General features: G+C 41.5%; 1 protein-coding gene across 3 annotated transcripts in view; it reads right to left on the bottom strand.

Annotated features, from left to right (window-relative positions):
• KLHDC4 (kelch domain containing 4) overlaps positions 1-18,828 on the bottom strand; it is a 347,987-nt gene that overhangs the window by 261,454 nt on the left and 67,705 nt on the right. For all 3 annotated transcript variants that reach the window (XM_085636925.1, XM_085636926.1, XM_085636927.1), the window contains exons 3-4: positions 14,760-14,838; positions 9,313-9,411 (exon numbers count right to left, since the gene is read on the bottom strand). In XM_085636925.1, coding sequence (XP_085493051.1) covers positions 9,313-9,411; positions 14,760-14,838 — 178 coding nt within the window. The remainder of the gene's footprint in view (positions 1-9,312; positions 9,412-14,759; positions 14,839-18,828) is intronic.

Raw genomic sequence — 18,828 nt, 5'->3', positions numbered from 1 at the left:
ATGAGTGATGTAATATGTGATGTCATGAGCACAGGACTGCGGGCGCGCGAGTTATAGTTATCTGATGTAACTATAACGGGGGAATTTAATGGGTTTTTTACGAGTGAAATATCCACCCAACTATAACATGTTTGAAACCTATGGTTTTTTAAGTGAATATATATATATATATATATATATATATATATATATATATATATATATATATATATATATATATATTCACTTAAAAAACCATAGGTTTAACACATGTTATAGTTAGCTGTACATTTCACTCGTAAAAAACCAATGAAATTCCACGTTATAGTTAGATCAGGTAACTATAACTTGCGCGCCCACAATAAACTGCTGATGACGTCACATAGTACATCACTCATGACATGGTCAGTGACATCACTCATGACATCAATGATGACATCTGAAATTACACATTGTGGATTGCGGTCGCGCAAGTTATAGTTACCTGATCTAACTATAACGTGGAATTTCATTGGTTTTTTACGAGTGAAATGTACAGCTAACTATAACATGTGTTAAACCTATGGTTTTTTAAGTGAATTTGCAAGGTTTTGTAAATGATAATTCCTAACTATAACGTGTGTGAAACCTATGGTTTTTTCAGTGAATTTGTACGGTTTTTTAAATGCTAAGTTATGTATTTATTTTTTATTTTTTTTCTGGTTTTTCACTATGCGCACACCCTGCTCGCACGGCGCGCTTCGCGCACCGTGGGCGCGCAGTGGGCACTCGGTGCGCTTCGCGCACCGAGCGCCCACGTTGCGCAGCCCATGCCGTGCGCGCCTCGCCTTTTTTTACGCAGTAACATTTGTTTTTTTCTCCCTTGTGGGTCCTTTAATTTATTTAATAAATGTGATGGTTACTTCTTTATTTTTATTTTTTTTATTTTTTTTATTTTTTTTGCCATGCGCGTACGGTAAGCTTACCGTACGCGTACCCCGCGATTTTTTTTTAAAATTATTAAATTTATTTTTCGTACTTTTGGGTCCTTCTTGGACCCCCTGACAAACACTAGGGGGTCTGCAACTCTCTCCGTTGCCCCCGTTTCACGTTCCCCACCTTTGTTTCTCAGTGCGAGAGACAGAAAATGGCGGCCGACACTTCCTGATTTTGCCCGATTCGAATGCTTACAGTCATGTAACCACCAATCAGAATTGAGCTCGCGCACGGCACCGTACGCGTACGGTAAGCTTACGGTAAGCGCACGGAGCGCGCTTACAGATATATATATTGATTTAAATGCTATTTTCTCAGAACCTACTGAACAGATTTACACCAGACCTACAAAAGGCACTTCCTTGACCTGAGGACTACCTCTCTGCCAAATTTCAAGTAATTCTGTTCAGCCGTTCGGGCTGTAGCTGTGTCTAAAGGTCCTATGGAAAAATGCATGGGGAAAACGCGTTTTGGGACCCCCCTTTTTTCTCAGCCCCCGCTTGACGAATCCCCCCGAGACTTTCAGAGTAGGAGCGGAGCGTAGCGCCCCATTAGTTTTGAAACTTTTGCGAGGATTCGTCGACCGGCGCCAAAGTTATTCCAAATAGAATGTTGCGGATTTCCTATGGAAACACGGTCCTAACTATAACTATCTACTGGCGACCGCCAGTAGATAATACACACACACACATATATACACACATATATACACACACACATATATATATATCAGAAATTGTGGTTAGGTTCTATATGTAGAGTTATTTATTTATACTCATCTCATAAAATGTAAAGGATGTTATTTGTTAACCAAATTAGTGCATTTACTGATAATGACAAGATAATATGCTCAAATAAAATGAATGTGGTTACAACATGTTTCAAGTGGATGATGGACTGGTAATACATGGTGATTGAGGTGGCATTATTTCGTTTATCGTTTAGGGCACTTTCTTGCTACCATAGTTATTATTTCTGAACTCTTAGTATTTTGCGATCTAGATAGATGGTTTCAAAAGGACCATATTATATAGCAGACGTCTGAGACTTTAAGAAAGGTTTTCATGCGGTTTAGCTCTCCTGCATGAACATGGACCATGTCTGCTGTGAGTTTGATTATGCCATAAATGAAACTATTATTTCCTCATCTTTTCCCTTCCGAGTATATTCTTGGACATACTATACAACGGGTAGCTTACTTGGAAGGGCAAATGTGTGAAAGTGAAAAGTGGAAAGTGTTTTATATTCTTTGAGAAAGCAGAGGAGTTTTGTTTTGAAATGGCAGCTTTGCAGACAATTTTATTGGGAAATTGTGCAGCAAGATGCACCATTCCATCCTGTTTTCTTGTGGAAGCTTCTTCTTCAGAACTGCATATTAATGCCTAGTTTTTCAGGCATTTTTGTAAAGTCTATTATGATATTGTGTTGTGAAATGAAACTTTTGCTCCCTTTTCTCTCTTAAGTATTCTCCACGAAACAAACGGACTTTCCCTCATGGGAATTGAGGGTATTTGTTCATTCTGTATAATTTGATGAGGTTGTTTGACAACCTTCTTGTTGAACAGTTCACAGTACCTCTCTCTATATTTAAGGGGGGGCTATAGAGGTTTGAAGGTCGATCAAATGTTGGCTGAAAACCAGCGGAGGGTTCCTAATGGCTGAGAGGTACGGTTTTAAAAAGCAAGAACTTTAATCACACAACAGAACTAAATACTATAAAGTCCCCTTCATGGTAAGTAAATTGAGAGGTTTACCCCTGAAAGCATTTTAGAGAAAGTGCTACACCCTCCCACTCCAGTGTCTTCTCCAAACCTGCGTTTCTCTAGGAACTAAAATCTCCCATATCTCGTGGCAGAGACATGCATTAGGCACAGGCACATATTTTCAGTGTTGCCCCCTTGGGATTTAGACAGCAACTCAGTCAACTCTCCTTGTCCTTTGTTTAATGTAGGCAGAAAATCTCACCTCGCCACGCCCGACTCTGGGGGAGCACATGCCAGTCATTTTGCTGCAGTGAAACCTCATGATGCCTGAGCAACTGTTATCGCAGGTCGAATGGTGAGGTGGTGTTGCCCCGTTTTCTGTCTTTGTCCTTTGGTGCAAACCTCAATGGGTGAATGCAGCACGGCTGGTCCAAGACTCCTGTATGAATCCTCCAGGAGTTGTGCCCTCCCAGGCTGATCAGGCTTGCAGGACTGATGTGAAGTTTTAGCCTCCCAGTCAAATTGGTTCACAGCAGTGAGGTGCTGTTGCAGCCTCCTAAGCCAATCAGACTCACATTGGAAATGTGCAGTTGTGGCCTTATTGATTTTAGCATGAGCAGCTGAGACATTAGTCTCAAGCTGACGGCCACACTTGATGTAGTGCAGGTTTTGGGGCAGTTTTCAATTATGAACCAGACAGAGGGACTGCGGGACTCAAGATATGCTTTCTCTGGGTGCTCCAAACACTAGGAACATTCTGGGTTTCTCCCCCTGCATAACCAGGCACACTTCTTCCCTCTCTTAGCAGGGAGGCAGATTACTAGAACCCAGGCAGACCCTAGCTTCTCCAGCAAAACAAAATGCAGGCTTCAGGAGGTGTCACCTCTCCTCTAAGAGTTTGACTGTCTAGACAGACAACAGCCCTGGTTACACAGCAGCTGTTCAAGTAGCCTGCGGTCAGGCTATCAGACCAGGGACAGCATACACTTATGCCATGCAGAATATATTCCCATCCGAACAGGGAGAAACAAAAGAGCCCTTGGCCTTAGTTGTGAATCCAGTGGAATAAGATTTCATTTTACAGTGTAGGTTAGAAGCTCTGACTATTTGCACCAACTTTCCGAACTCGGTTTCTGCTTTTTTGTTTTAAATATCTTGTTTTTTGTTTACAGTTATATAACCTGCCACAAGCCTGATTGACAACCTAACATTGAAGAGCAGTCACAGATCTGTTATGTGCTATGGATTGGTCATCATTCCTCACACCTATAGTCTGAGAACAGAGTATGCTAGAAATGGAGGGAGGAGCCATTTGCTTTTAAACTCCCATTATCCTAAGTATCCCGTGTAGTATGTGGGAGATGGGGGTATGAACACAGTTCATACATGGAATAATACTGTGTCCTCAGACTCCCTTGCTCCAGTCACCTACTGCCACTTGAATGGTACTATCATCTATGTCCGCTTCCAAAACGTACAGTTCAGCAACCATTCACTTGCTTAGGTCATATGTGTATCTCGGATATCAAGAATCCATCAGAAATGTTTGGGCCATTGCCATGTCTTTAAGCCAACGTCCTCTCCAAATATGTGAATATATTCTTCTTACCGTGTTTTCTCTTGGAACCCTCCAGGCATGCGTATTTTTTGCCCAAACCATTTTCCCAACTTTCTGCCTTTGCTTTCCCTTACATCTGGTGGTAATATCTTTTTCGAACTCTGCAAGCTCCCCAGAGTGCGAAAAATTCCACAAACTCCGCGAACGGACCGGAGTTCACAGCCCAGGCTTAACCATGACACGAATCTCTGCAACCATGAGTAAGAAATGGGCATCTCATTCACTGTGGACTACATTTACAGCACAAACGAAGATGTGCCCTTACTTCTTTCTGACTCATAATAGTGGAGGTAGACCATTGGATAATTTGGTAGTCCACCTCAGGAGCTACCTCATACCAGAACTAAGACAAGTGACACCTTTTAAAATTAACCTTCCTGTTGTAATCGTTCTTTTGCAGAGTTTTCTACTACGTGTTTGTTTTAACAGTGCCTAAAGATGGCTTCTGCCACGATAAGCCCTATATAATGTACTTTCTCACGCTGCCTTGAACCTTGTTGGATCTACAATATAGGGGTTGCATTTCTCAAAGGTAAAGGACTTGGAATATCAAATTGAATGTTGCTGGGAGAACCTCACAATAGGCATATGGGTGGGTGGTTTTGATATTTGAGCTATCTAGGCCTTAAGCAGCTCAAGAATTTCAAATAAAACATTGTTGGAATAGATCATCTACTGGAAGGTCTAAACAGCGGCAAGAAGGACAGGCTTTCTTGTGCCATGGTGTATGGACTACAGCGATAGAGTAATACAAATAAGGCTTTGAGCATCTTAACTATAGTGTCACAAACTGATGGGTGATCATTTTAGCAAAAATGAGAATTGACATTTTCCACAAAAGGCCCAGACCTAAATACAGCTTGGAGATTTCACAAACATTTTAATATAGGTAACACTCATATTTAAACAAAACTTTGGGAAGGTCAGAATTATCAGTTACACTGTGGGGCAACACTGGATTAGATGTATGTTTCATATACAATCTGTCATCAAAGAACACTGCTGTGGAGCTTAGCCCAAATGCATATGCTAACTATGTCATACCAAAACATAGAAGCATCTCAGATAGCATAAGATCTCAGACCCTACCAATTTTGATCCAAAGGTTTGTATCTGTGAGGTCTGAACAAGAACTAAAGCGGGGAGATAATGATGTATGGAAAACTCTGAGTACAAACAAAGATGAGCACAGGGTCATGAGATTAATACAAAGGGGTAATGGATAAATTTGAGTATTTCACAGGAATCACTTTCCAGCAGGGAACGTGGAGGAAAATCTTGACACAATTAAGAATTCCTGAGAAAGCCACAGGAGATTATTGCTAGCGAGAAAATATCTAAAACTGGTTTGCTTTGTCACAGTGCACATGCAAAATCAAAGACTAATACGGCCTGAGGACCACTTTCTGTAGTCAATATTGACAAATAAATAAGGAGTCAACCGCATTGACCAAAACTTCGTTTTGATTAGTTTCTGTTATTAAAAAAATTGTTGTGGACAATACAAATACTTACAGCGATCTTTTGAGTTGCCCACTGATTATAATCGGTTGCCTTTCTTGTCACTCATTTGCTTCCGTATTATGTAATGGCTTTCCTTCCATTTTTGTGTATCCCTCCACCAGGGAACAGCTTACTTTGCCACCCTTCTGAAATTATAAGTAGTATTCTTCCACTATTTACATTCAGAGAACTACTTCCTACCTGGTCATTTCATGCTCTGCACCCCACCCCTGCTCGCTGCACTGATTGGCAGTGTTGACTCCCCACACATTCCCTCATCTGTTGCACACCACTCTCCCGGCACGATTTTTTATTTTTAGTATTGTATTGTATTTTTACTTTTTTTGGAGAGCCTGGCAGGTGCAACTTGCTATCAGGCTGCTTTTTTCTCTAAATGTGTTTCCGCACACCTTTTATTCATTTTATTTACTGCTGCAAGATGAGCATCCACCATCTTAGTACAGTACATTTTAAAAAGGCGAAGTAACAGCCGCGTGGCAACAATCACACATATGGTGACACGTGCGCACGCATGTCATCACAAAGTGTGTTTTTTTTTTTTTGCAGACGACGCAAACATTTTTACTTTCTTTTTACCCACTAGCTTTGCCAATGCTCGTTTTTTTATCATTACAGTCTGAAGTTAAATGGCAACCTCACTCCCTTGCCAACAGAGCAAGACTATGAGTCTGATTTAGAGTTTAGCAGACGGGTTACTCCATCACAAATGTGACCGATATCCCACCTGCAGTGTTACAAGTGCACTATATCCAATGGCACTTGTAACATAGCCTACGTGATGTCCGTCCCGTGTGTGGCAAAGTAGCCCATCTGCGAAACTCTAAATTGGGCCCTTTGCCTGCGGCCAAATAGACAACAACAAGCATCAAGCAACTCTTATGTAAGCTAAGGAACTGCTCGTCCAGAAGGCTTACTGGCATCACTGGTCCCTTCCCAAGTTCAAGTTTTTATGGACATCCTACTCACCACAAATGCTGCCATTCAATAAAGACTGGGGGTGAGGGTCTGAAAAGTTACAGAGCCCTGTCCATCAACTCCATGTGTTTGCTTTGTTCGCCCCACATTGGCAGGGTATGCCAAGACATGGGTCCCTTGCTCATTTTGCCACTGGATTCAAGCTAGCCTATCTGATGAGGGCTGTTAGCATGAAACCGGTCCTAGGATGCTTGTTTCTGGTCCAGGGAAGACATGGCTTGGCAGTGCAGGCTGGACTGTTCCCATGAGGCACAGGGTCAAGACAGATATGCATATGGCTGTGTCTGAACTGGGGTGGCGAAGGGAGCTAAAGAACGATGATGGATTCAACCCAGATCTGTGACTGGGGGAGAGTGTCTGAAAAGTTTCAGCGCTCCATCCATCATCTCCTTGTGTTTGCCATTCTATCAAGAACCATTATAATCAATTACCTACCTGAATCCTAATCGATGAGCACCAAACACAATTCTCTCCACGAAGAAGAAGCTATCCACACAAAATGCTAGATTTGCATGAATATATATGTGTGTGTGTGTATATATATATATATATATATATATATTCACTTAAAAAACCATAGGTTTCACACATGTTATAGTTAGGTGGACATTTCACTCGTAAAAAAACAATGAAATTCCCCCGTTATAGTTAGTTGAGATAACTATAACTCGCGCGCCCGCAATCCTCTGCTCATGACGTCACATATTACATCACTCATGACATGGTCAGTGGCATCACTCATGACATTACTGATCACATCATCCTTGTGATGGAGTGGCGGTCGCGCGAGTTATAGTCATCTCAACTAACTATAACGGGGGAATTTCATTGGTTTTTTACGAGTGAAATGTCCACCTAACTATAACGTGTGAAACCTATGGTTTAAGTGAATTTGCAAGGTTTTTTAAATGCTAATTCCTAACTATAACGTGTGGGAAACATATGGTTTTTTTCAGTGAATTTGTACGGTTTTTTTAAATGCTAAGTTATGTATTTATTATTATATTTTTTTATTTTACAATAAACCGTCTTAAAAATTTTTTTAATGGTTTTTCACGGTGCGCGCACCCCGCAATATAAAAAAATGTAAATGTTTTTTTCTGCCTTCGGGGTCCTTCAGGGACCCCCTGACAAAGGCTAGGGGGTCAGGAACCCTCTACCCTGCCCCCTTTTCACGTTCGCCACCTTCCTTTTCACTCTCGCACTCAAAACAAACAAAATGGCGGCAGACACTTCCTGATTTCGACCGATTCGAACGTTGGCTGACATGTAACCACCAATCAGAATTACGCTCGCGCACGTTGGGGTGCGCGCACCGTGCACGCACGGTGCGCGGCTATAGATATTTATGTGCTTTTAACTCAATTTTCTCAGGAACTACTGAACAGATGGACTCCATATATACAAAAGGCACTTCCCTGACCTGAGGACTACCTCTTTGCCAAATTTCAAGTAATTCTGTTCAGCCGTTCGGGCTGTACCTTCGACTAAAGGACCTATGGAAAAATGCATAGGGAAAACGCGTTTTGGGACCCCCCTTTTTTCTCAGCCCCCGCTTGACAAATCCCCCCCGAGACTTTCAGGGTAGGAGCTGAGCGAGCGCCCCATTAGTTTTGAAAATTTCGCGAAGGTTCGTCAACCGGCGCCAAAGTTATTCAAAATAGAATTTTCAGATTTCCTATGGAAACACGGTCCTAAGTATAACTATCTACTGGCGTCCGCCAGTAGATCAGATTAGATTATATACATATATATCACTCTTCTTTGTCCACTATATGCTTAGAAGCTAGCCACAATAGGGCTGCAATAAGTAAAGTCGGGGACCTCAAGATCTCATATTTCAAAACCAATCACAAAGTGTATTGCCAGATATTGTCCGCTACCAAATGATTGCCAATGATCAGTCCCAAGGCTAACTGATTGAGAAACTCGCCTTCTCTCAGATGGTAAATTTTGTGAAAGAAAACCCAGTTTTTGCCACCAAACTGGTCTCAACCCTGGTTGAGGAACTGCATCCGCCCTCATCCCCATCTGGCCACAAATTATAGAAAGGCAGCACTACGAGCACTTGAGCATCTGACCCAAGGAACTTAGCCGTCCCCTACCTGTCTCGCTCATTTCTCATTGACAATAGCAAGTGGAGTATGAAGCCTAGATGTGATCTTGGATGCCAACTTTTCCACAGAAGACAATATCACAGTGTTTTACCACATTAGCACTTTTTTTATATCAATCTACAGAATTTGTAACTCTGCATCTGCATAGCTGGCGAAATATATTATACACTGTCAATATAGGTAGATGTGGAGTGAAGAATAGCAAATTGATACTTAACTAAATACACTTACTTTGACAATATAGTGCTAGCCTCTATTCTAGATTCAATATTTTTATAAGTCAATATTAAAACGTTGCTGTTTTGGCATACAACCCTGCTGCACATTTATCTTTCATGTACCTAAAAACGTGTGTGACACGAAGATCTTCAGAAATCAATACTGTATTAACTCTCACCAGCACACACTGATTATACTCTACCTGGTGAGCGCAGCGCCTTGGCGGAGGCCCAGGGATATCCACCTTAGACCAGGCATTCTTCTTGATATTGTAGATATAAAGTTCATTATAGAGGAAAGTCTGCAGTGGAGAATGAAGAAAAGAATACTAGAATAATTATTGTCAAAATAACAACAAAAACAAAGGATCATGTGCAGAAATAGAAACTTTGAATGGGAAGCAGCCCATACATGCAGGTTGAAATGCATTCAGATGGCCCAGAAAAAGAACCCTTGATATACAGGCAATTCCGACAGTGGATGAGTGCATGTTCAGTGTATTTCGTTTAAAGAAAAACAAAATGTCAAATATCACAAAGAAAGTATGCAAGATTACACAAAGGCCACTTTTGCACAAAGGAGATGCCTTATTTTACAGTCCGCATTAACTGGATACAGAGAACATACTGCCTGCATCACCGCTTGAAGAAATCATTACTATCAGAGGCAAACTGAAACTTGGGTACAGACAAGTTTGTTCCTCGGAAAGGCTTGTAGTTTTAGGGCACGTCATTAGCATGACTTGCTCCAAACATGCACAGTAATCTAAATCTCATCCTTAGGTTGAAGAAGTCTTCTCGCAACTTGATTGGAGCACCCCACAATGATGTTTCCAAAACAGACAATTTTGCTTTGGATTTTTGCGTGGATGCATTATTACTGTAGGAGCAGCTGCAGAACTATGTTGGCTTAATTGTACCACAACCTTCCTGTGGTACCTGTAACTTATCCACATGTGTAGACAACACTATTGTATATAGTATCAATGTGTGCCACACTGGTTTGGCAGTTTAGTGGAGGGGCAGCACCATTTACGCTGCTGCACCTCAGGGTTTCCATGTGTGGATAAGGTTTGGAGTGCACCTTGGAGTCTTGCTTGCTGTAGGGATGGGACCTGTACTTGGCACTGAAGTCACTTTGTGGTTGGCTTCAAATATTGAGCTATGAAGACACTTCTGGACTCCACAGAATTAGATAGTAATTAGGAGGGCTGCTGCTTTGTGCACTCCAAACCTCGCGGTCAGCCAACAGTTTCTGCGAAGAATAGGTTGCCAAGGGAGACAACATGTGAACCAAAAGTTTGCTCTGACATAGTCATGACACAGTGAGTGCTATACAAAAAATAGATATGTATTTTAGGTTGGTCAAGAGAACTAGTAGTAAGAGACTACACCAGTCCTTTCAAAGGCCAAAAAGTAAAGGTGCTAGTGTTGTGACGATATCCCTCTGAAGCAGTCCATTTACTCAAATTATTCTTTGTGTGGGCTTAAGAGTTCAAGTACAGTGTGTTGAATTTGTTATCATTTACTACTGCAATTTATTAGAACAGTAAGCATTATTTTCAACAGAAATCTTGAACATAAAGGTCAGGAAGACATCCAGTACATAGGAGGGACTGTAAAGTAAGTGGTTGCTTGGTGTTTAAGTACAGCAAGGGAAAACCGGCATTTGAAATACCATACTGAAAAGTATAATCAATCACAAAAGAAAAACAATCTTAGCTTATTTACATCATGAGGCCCTTGCATGGAAAATTAATAATCTGCGTGGCTTTCCAATTTAAAACATATGCGTTTTTAGCTTAGATTTAAAGTCCTGTTGTGAAGAACAGGTCCCAATGTTCAGTGCTACAGCATTAGAGTAGTTCAGTGATTTTGACTAAGACGATGAAAAGTTTGGAATCCGGATGTGGCACACAGTGGTTTTGGTGTGAAAAGAATTGCACATTAGCGGATCCTGAGTTGAGTCAGCGGACTTACTGATAACGAGTCTCCAGGTAGAGCTTTACACATTTGTAGAGAGTTCTGTTCAGGAGAAAACCTGACAACTTGATGTTGGTATGATAAAGTGGGGAGGTTTTTGAGGGGAAATTAAAAGTACTCCAGTGGCAATGTTTAGAACTTTGTCAATGCGAAGGAAAGCATGATGAGGGGCACCCACTAATAGACTGTTAATAACCAGTTTGTTGATCATTTCTTTTACAAAGCTGAAAGGAATATAAAAGACGCATTCTGCAGATATTTAGGATTTGATATCTACGTGCAGTGGCATCAGAGGTAATTAATGTTTTTTTTGCACATTGAGTAATTGAACAATACTCCTAGACTATGGTCAGTAATGCAAAAGTGAGTGTGTAGAGTAGGGAACAGATGGAGCTAAGAGTGGAAGGAATTGTAGCAGCGGAGTGAAATAATAGAACTATGGATTAAGCAGATTTCAGCAAGAGGCAGTGTAAAGCCACCCAGTGATGAATAGCAGTAAAACAGTCTGTTAGCGGTGACTGTGTATGAGGAAAATCTAGATGTGGCCTGCATACAAGCTGTAGAAGAACCTAAACGATGTAATGGTATCACGAAGTGAACTGGTGTAGTTGAGGAGAGAAGGGGCCCCTGTTCAGAGTTTTAGGGGACACAACTAGTAAAAGGATAGGTGGACTCTGACGGATTGCCACCCTACAGTGAAAGGCCGGTTATTGTTGACCACAGATTTGCTTTGATCCAGGAATAACATTCATCATATTCTCTCGCTTGATACAGTAACATACTATAAAATGTGGCAAACACGTTGTTGTAATCAAAATCTGCATGTTTGGCCTGTTTTTCGAGCACATGAACCCGATTTATTTTAAAGCTGGTGAAAACCCTGTTACACCAACAATGCCCAGAAATGTAAATATTGAAATGAATGTCTTACAAGTAAGCAACTAGGGCAAAAGGGTGTTCCAGCACAGTTGAAGACTTTCTAGGGAAGTAAAACAGTTGCTGCTCACTTTTTAACACAAATAAAAAGATGATTACATTGAAAAAAGTATAATTAAGCAATACAAATGAAAATGTTTAATATTTACAAAAGCGAAGATAGCTTGCAAATGGTCATGTAGTGCTCTCATCTGCCCAGGTTCCACTGCCCTGGAGCATGTGGAGTTCTCTTGAACTCTGAAGAATGCCATTGCCTCTAGCAGAACATCCATGCACGGAATCTGTCATGCCCTTCACTTCAAAGTTAGGCAAGAGGAGGGCTTCAGTTAACTCTTGGCAAAGTGTCAACCTTGTGCGAAATGTTTGCTGAACTTCAGACTCTTCATCCTGATCACTGGCCTCATTCACTATTCTCCGAGTTATCACCTTTTCCTCTCCACGTTCACATTCACATTCACAGCACGATTCCCTAAATACTCTTTGATCCTGCTCCCCAACTCCTGACAAATCTTGTGTGCATTTGTTGGCTCGAGCCGCGCTGCTTTTTAATCTCGTTTTCCTCATATCTAATACTCTGCATTGCGTGCTTCTTTCTTCAGCCCCATACAAACGTGCTACACCATCAAATTTTAGCAGAGGTGCAGTAGGCTTGATTTTATTCAGCAGCTCTGCTATGTAGACATCACTATATGATTTACATTAGTCTCTCTCCCCCAGGTGGCCTTTTTTTTTTTTTACATAACATGCATGATGCTTCCAGTGGTGACTGACAAGCTTTGACACCAGTTTTGTGTTGTTCCCCTTTACTACAATTACTAATTTGCAAATTTGCATCAGCAGGGCTGATTTGTGTGTCTTTAATGAGCATGGTGAACTGAGGGAAGAATAATTCACCTCCAGAATGGTTAATCTGCAACCAAACTGCAGCGAGCAGACAGAGGCTAAAGAGACAGCATGTAAGAGAAAAAAAAACAAGAAGTTGCCATAAGGGCAGAATCACAAGGAGGATGAGGATGGAGAATGCTGGACAGAGGGACAAAAAAGCTGGCGCTGATGAATGTTGCAAACAAGAAAGCAAAATTACAAAGTTATGAAAATAACCTCCTGAAAGACTTTTAGATGGAACTTCACTAAAAACATCGAAAGAAACAACAACGCTGAAAGAACCTACAATAATTGTAGAAGGATGATACAGAGAGAACTCGAAAGGATGTAGGCACAAAATGTACTGCAAAAAAAATGTTATGATAAAAACAGAGACCACAAGGTTTAAAGAACAATTGAATTAACAAAGTCTTTCTCCTGTGAACTTTAACAAAGGTAACCAAAAAAAGCAAAATGAATCAATAGTTACTTTGTCCCTCACCCTCTGTCACACTCCTTTTTTTCTTCCATCACTTTTCCCTCTCCTCCTTTTCCCCATTATAGTGCTCCAGCGAATAGTCTTCACGCTCTTTAAATTAGTCTTGTGTGCCATTTAGGTACTGGTGTTAAGCCACCCGACGCCTGCTTTCTTCTTATCCTCCAACCCACAAAGATCAGCTAAACAATATACCCTCTGTAACTGCTTCTCCTTCTATTTGAACAAAGGAATACATGAACATCTACTCCTCTTGATTGATGGGTCTTTCCCCCGTGTTGTTAGATATCTCAACAACTGTGAAGAGAGGAAGAGGAGTTTGAGGTCTTGAAGGGTGCAGCAAGTACTTGTAGATATGAAGCACTTTTCTAATTTGGCTGCTTTTCCCATGCCAGCAAGATGGGTGAAGAAAACAAAGCAAAAAAACATTTATGTTCAGGGCAGACTAGCCTACTGCAGAGTGTGAGTGTGTGAGTGTGTGCGTGTGTAAAATTACATACATACCCCTGTAAATTATGTTTTTCTGTGATGTTACAAGTGTCAACTGCATGTCTGATGCTTTTGTAAATATTCTCTTTCTCCTGTAACCTGCATGTGGTGATACAAACCCCTAATTCCAGTAAAGCAAACCTCAACTCCTCAGAGCTAAGTTTGAGCTTCATAAATTACAGGCCTCCGATAAATTAAATTAGCAAAAAACGTTGGTAATTGATACACTGAGCTCACAGTTTGTGATCATGTATACTTCTACAACTCTCTTATAAATGAAATTATATAAAGTATAAGGATTAAGAACTTGTTGTGGCCTTTTCAGAGACAAAAGTTTATCCCTGAAAAAGAGTAGCCATGCACGTTATCTAGTAGGCAGGAGGGCGAGGAAGAAGAGAACACACAAGAGAAAGAGCAAGCATGCCAGTGGGGGTTGAGGCGAGGTACAGGAATGGTGCCAAAAGGAAAGAAATAGCACATGCAAGTAGAAATACAGCACCAAACAAGAAGGAGTAAAGGTTTTAATACACAGTCATTTTTAGGGCATCAAATTAGGAATGGTGGTACATACAAAAATACATTGGGATACACCATGTATGGCACCCACATGGAAGGCGATGGGATGTGTGGCCTTCTTGGGAAGTGGATGCCTCATTAAATATGAATGTGGATCCTATCAGTGAAAGACTTAATGGCAGCATTATGCTCTTCGTGGATGTTTTTCATGTCGCATCTGACAATTTACGATTAGCAGCTCTTGTTGCAGGCAAACTAAATATTTAATACCCTGTGTGGAGAGATTCATGTTTGCACCAGAAAGCTTGGAATACACATGCACATTAAAACAGGAAGTCAAGGGTAAATAAAAAAAGAATACTTTACTTTTTGGCCATTGAAATATTCACCTCCAAACAGGATAAGTTCGTCTTTCTCAGGATGTGCGGACAACGATGCGTTCAACCTGTAGAAGAAGTAACAATACATAAACGTTCATAAAGTGAAGATCGAGAGAAGAAACCTGCTTAACTGGTCACAGTCCCCTCACAGCTGCAAAATAACTTCAGCCCTGGAAAAAAGCTCAAGGTCTACTAGCAAAAACGATAAACCATTTCTTTGGTTGAACAAAAAAAAGAAATACAGCTGAGAGAGGTAAATAAAGAACTGTCGAGCCTCTTTGTTGCCTCCAACATAAAAAACAGATACATCACCTACAAGAAATGTTACATTAACTAAGAAGGTAATTTTCCAAGATGTTGTCAGGTGGTTAAATTGACGACTTTAGCAAAAGGAAACCTAGTTTCTAAGCAGACTTTAAAGTGTCGCAAAATATTTTGTCATTCTGAGCAATAAAGTCATCTCCATGTGCCTCAAATTCTATATTTGTATAATTTTATCAATGAAGAACAAATGTACAGCACGTTAGTACTCTTTCAGTTACATGTTCTCACCCCAGCCCCACATCACACAATGGTATCTGTCTGTATTCATATCGTTCTATGTACATCACCTCATATTTCACTGGTCTAAATTAGTGGTTCTTAACCTGTGGTCTTGGGACCAAAGGGTCCACAAAGCCTACTCAGGTGATTCACGTCTACTCAGAAAATTAAATATTAACAGAATAATAAAGTGTATCTGAATGAAGAAGCAACATTTAAAGCTTAACATTTTAAAACGTTCTTCAAATGCGATTACTTTTTAATTTGGAGGTTAAAAATCAAGTAAGTATCATCAGATTGATTGAAATCAAACGAATGAAAGAAAAAAGTGCCTTTGGATCTATCATTTATTTATGAATTTGAAATGTGATATATAATAGCCCTTACCAAAGAGGAAGTGTCAAAGCATTTAAGAGTCAATTATGAGCAAAGGAACATACTCACAAAGCTATCTAGGACCATACAGGTCATACAATTCCAGCATCTGACCCAGATTCAATGACTCTAGACAACTGCTCAATCCCTAGCTTGGAAACCCCGCATAAATACCCCTGGCTTCCATCTTATGTCCCACTGCCATGAGCTACAATAATCATACAATTCCACAACTAGGAGAACAACTTTATATACACCCTATAGCTAAGTAGCTAGGTATATGTAACTCTGCTTCCATGTGAAATATTCTGCTTTCCTTGTGGGCCATGATCGGCTTAAAAAAACAAGCATTTGCAATGCAATAGGTCTCGCAATTGCGAGATTTTGAGCTATTGGCACTGTAAATGACAATGCCTTTTATTTATGTGTTTTAAAAACCTACAATAATAAAAGGTATTGTCATTTACAATACCGATAGGTCAAAGTGTATAAAATGCGAGACCTGTTGTATTGCAAATGTTTGTTTTCAAGCACCCCATAAAGCATTTTCACGCTAATAGAGGCCACGCCCCTTTGTTTGGATGAGGGGTGTCTAAAGAAAGGTCTGCTGCCGCTGTTAAAGGAAGGGTCGCTGTGATCTGTACTGGGAATATTTACCGAGCTATGGCGTTGCAGAAATGTTTTGCAAATACGTAAAAAAAATCTGATTGAACTGCATGTAACTTTTCTGGTTATTTATTTTAGATTCTAAAATGTGCTTTTGGGTAAAAAAACATTACATGGGGTGGGGGTTTGGTTGAAGGTGATCTAATGTGTCATGTAAGTGTCAGTAAAAACATGGGACACTGCATAGTGTCAACTATATTTAAAGATGTACTCCCGGAAAAAACATTAAAATAATTCACTACCAAATCCCTTATTCAAACATTTCACCAACACTAGACAAAAAAAAGAGCTGTTGAACTAAGATTGTCCCTCTTCAGTGTCCTGATCTAATGGCAGTGTCATTTGTGATATTTCCATAGAGAGAGTGACACAGACATCTCTCAACAATGTTATAAACACCACCTACTCCCCGTGTCCTGTCTGAATTATACCCAACTAGCCAGGCCCTCTACGCAAATTATTTTATTTGATCACTTTTGTCTTAGTTGTTGTTAATTAACCTATTCACAGAAAGAAAGCTTAGTGAATCACTGCAAGTAAGAGGTCTTTCTCCTGAGAACAAGTAACAAAGCAGAAGGACAACATTTACCTAGAGAAAACGTGCCCCAAATTATACCCAGAACTTCAAGTTTAATTCACAGATAAGGCACGAATAAGGCACAACTACCCATCAAAAAAGCGTGGCATTTGAGCCATGAGATAATTACCATCTGGCACAAGGTTAGCCAACTTACCCACACACACACACCAAGCTTCTTTGCATGGCCCATGAGCAATGGTAGTGCTATGCTACTCAGCCACTAAAAGTGTAACAGCTCTACTGAGAGGTACAAGTACTCTCCACTAAAGTAAGGCAGTCTTGCGCAAAGTGTTGGTATTTAGTGGATGAACATTCAGCAGGCACGCTGAGAAGTGCTGATACGGTCCCCTTAAACGTAGATTGGGCCGGTTGTACTAAAAATAACGTTATTTTAAAGGTTGAGCAAACTTGCTTTGAAGTACTCCTAAAATCACATCACATGTGTATGTGGCACTCCTCGCGCCGGGTCTGTGGTGTTGCATACATGTTACACTCCTCACGCCTGGTCTTTTGTGTTGCATGCTACACGTGCAGGGCGCGTGCAGCAGCTGAGGGGCTGTGGAGCCTGTGCCGGCAGCTGCTCTTCCCGCCTTTTACCTCTTGTGTCTGCCCAGGCGCAGTGCCCAGAGCCTGGAGCAGGAGGAGACATGGTGGGATTCAGACGCACGCGGTTGGTTGGCCGGGAGGGCAGAGGAGGCCTGTGATTGGATCCTTCAAACACGGAGAGCGGAGTTCAGTCAGAGAGTCCCGGAGAGGAAGAGACATGGAAGAGAGAGACTGCAATACCAATGAGGGACAGAGGAGGAAGAAGGACAGTGAGGGGTAGAAGAGGGAGAAGGACAGTGAGGGGTAGAGGGGGGAGAAGGACAGTGATGGACAGAGTAGAGAGAAGAAGGGCAGTGTGGGACAGAGAACATGGACAGTGAGGAATAGAGGAAGGAGAAGAAGGACGGTGAGGGACAGAGGAGAGAGAGAAGAAGGGCAGAGAAGACAGTGAGGGACAGAGGAGAGGGGCAGTGAGGGACAGAGAACAAGGACAGTGAGGGACAGAGAAGGATGAAGGGCAGTGAGGCACAGAGGAGGGTAAAGGACAGTGAGGGACAGAGGAGAAGGACACTGAGGGACAGAGGAGGTAAAAGAAAGACAGTGAGGGACAGAGGAGAAGAAGGACTGTGAGGGACAGAGGAGGGAGAACAAGGACAGGGAGGGACATAGGAGAAGGACAGTGAGTGAGAGGAGGGAGAAGGACAGTGAGGGACAGATGAGGAGAAGAGAGACAGTGAGGGACAGATTAGGGAAAAGAGACAGATGAGAGTGAAGGACAGTGAGGAACAGAGGAGACGAAGGACAGTGAGGGACAGAGGAGGGAGAAGACAGTCTGAGGTACACATAAAAAACCTTGACACGTGGGAAAACTAACGGAAACACGGTGCAGGGGGTACATGCGCGAGCTTCTAAATACCATGAAGAATTACCGATCGCCTGTTTATTTCATACGTAGCATTAAATGAAAGTGCAGCGACATGCAAGGCAACCCCGCCAAAAGGGCTGCTAAAATACTCCTCCCGTAAGACTGGTATAACGGTCATACTAACACTGTAGTATTTAATCACTGATTCCTTAAACATGCAGTAGGTGCTCATATTGTAATTAACTAATTTAGAGATAAGACGACAACAGTAAAAAAAAAAAAAAAGTTTCAACGAAAGTTAAAAAGGTGAGGGTGGCAGGGTTCCGCTTGTACTGTGAGAACCTCTGATGAGGATTGGGGGGGGGTCTGTGCGGGGCAGATCCTCGGGCACAGACTGACACCGGCTCATTCTTTTGGAGTACCGAAACATCCACGTCGGCGCCCCCCTCCATAGCGCCAAGAGGCAGCTCTGGTGAACAG

The sequence above is a fragment of the Triturus cristatus genome, chromosome 12 (assembly GCF_964204655.1).
Source record: "Triturus cristatus chromosome 12, aTriCri1.1, whole genome shotgun sequence".
NCBI lineage: Eukaryota > Metazoa > Chordata > Amphibia > Caudata > Salamandridae > Triturus > Triturus cristatus.
This window is presented reverse-complemented; position numbering and strand designations above follow the sequence as displayed.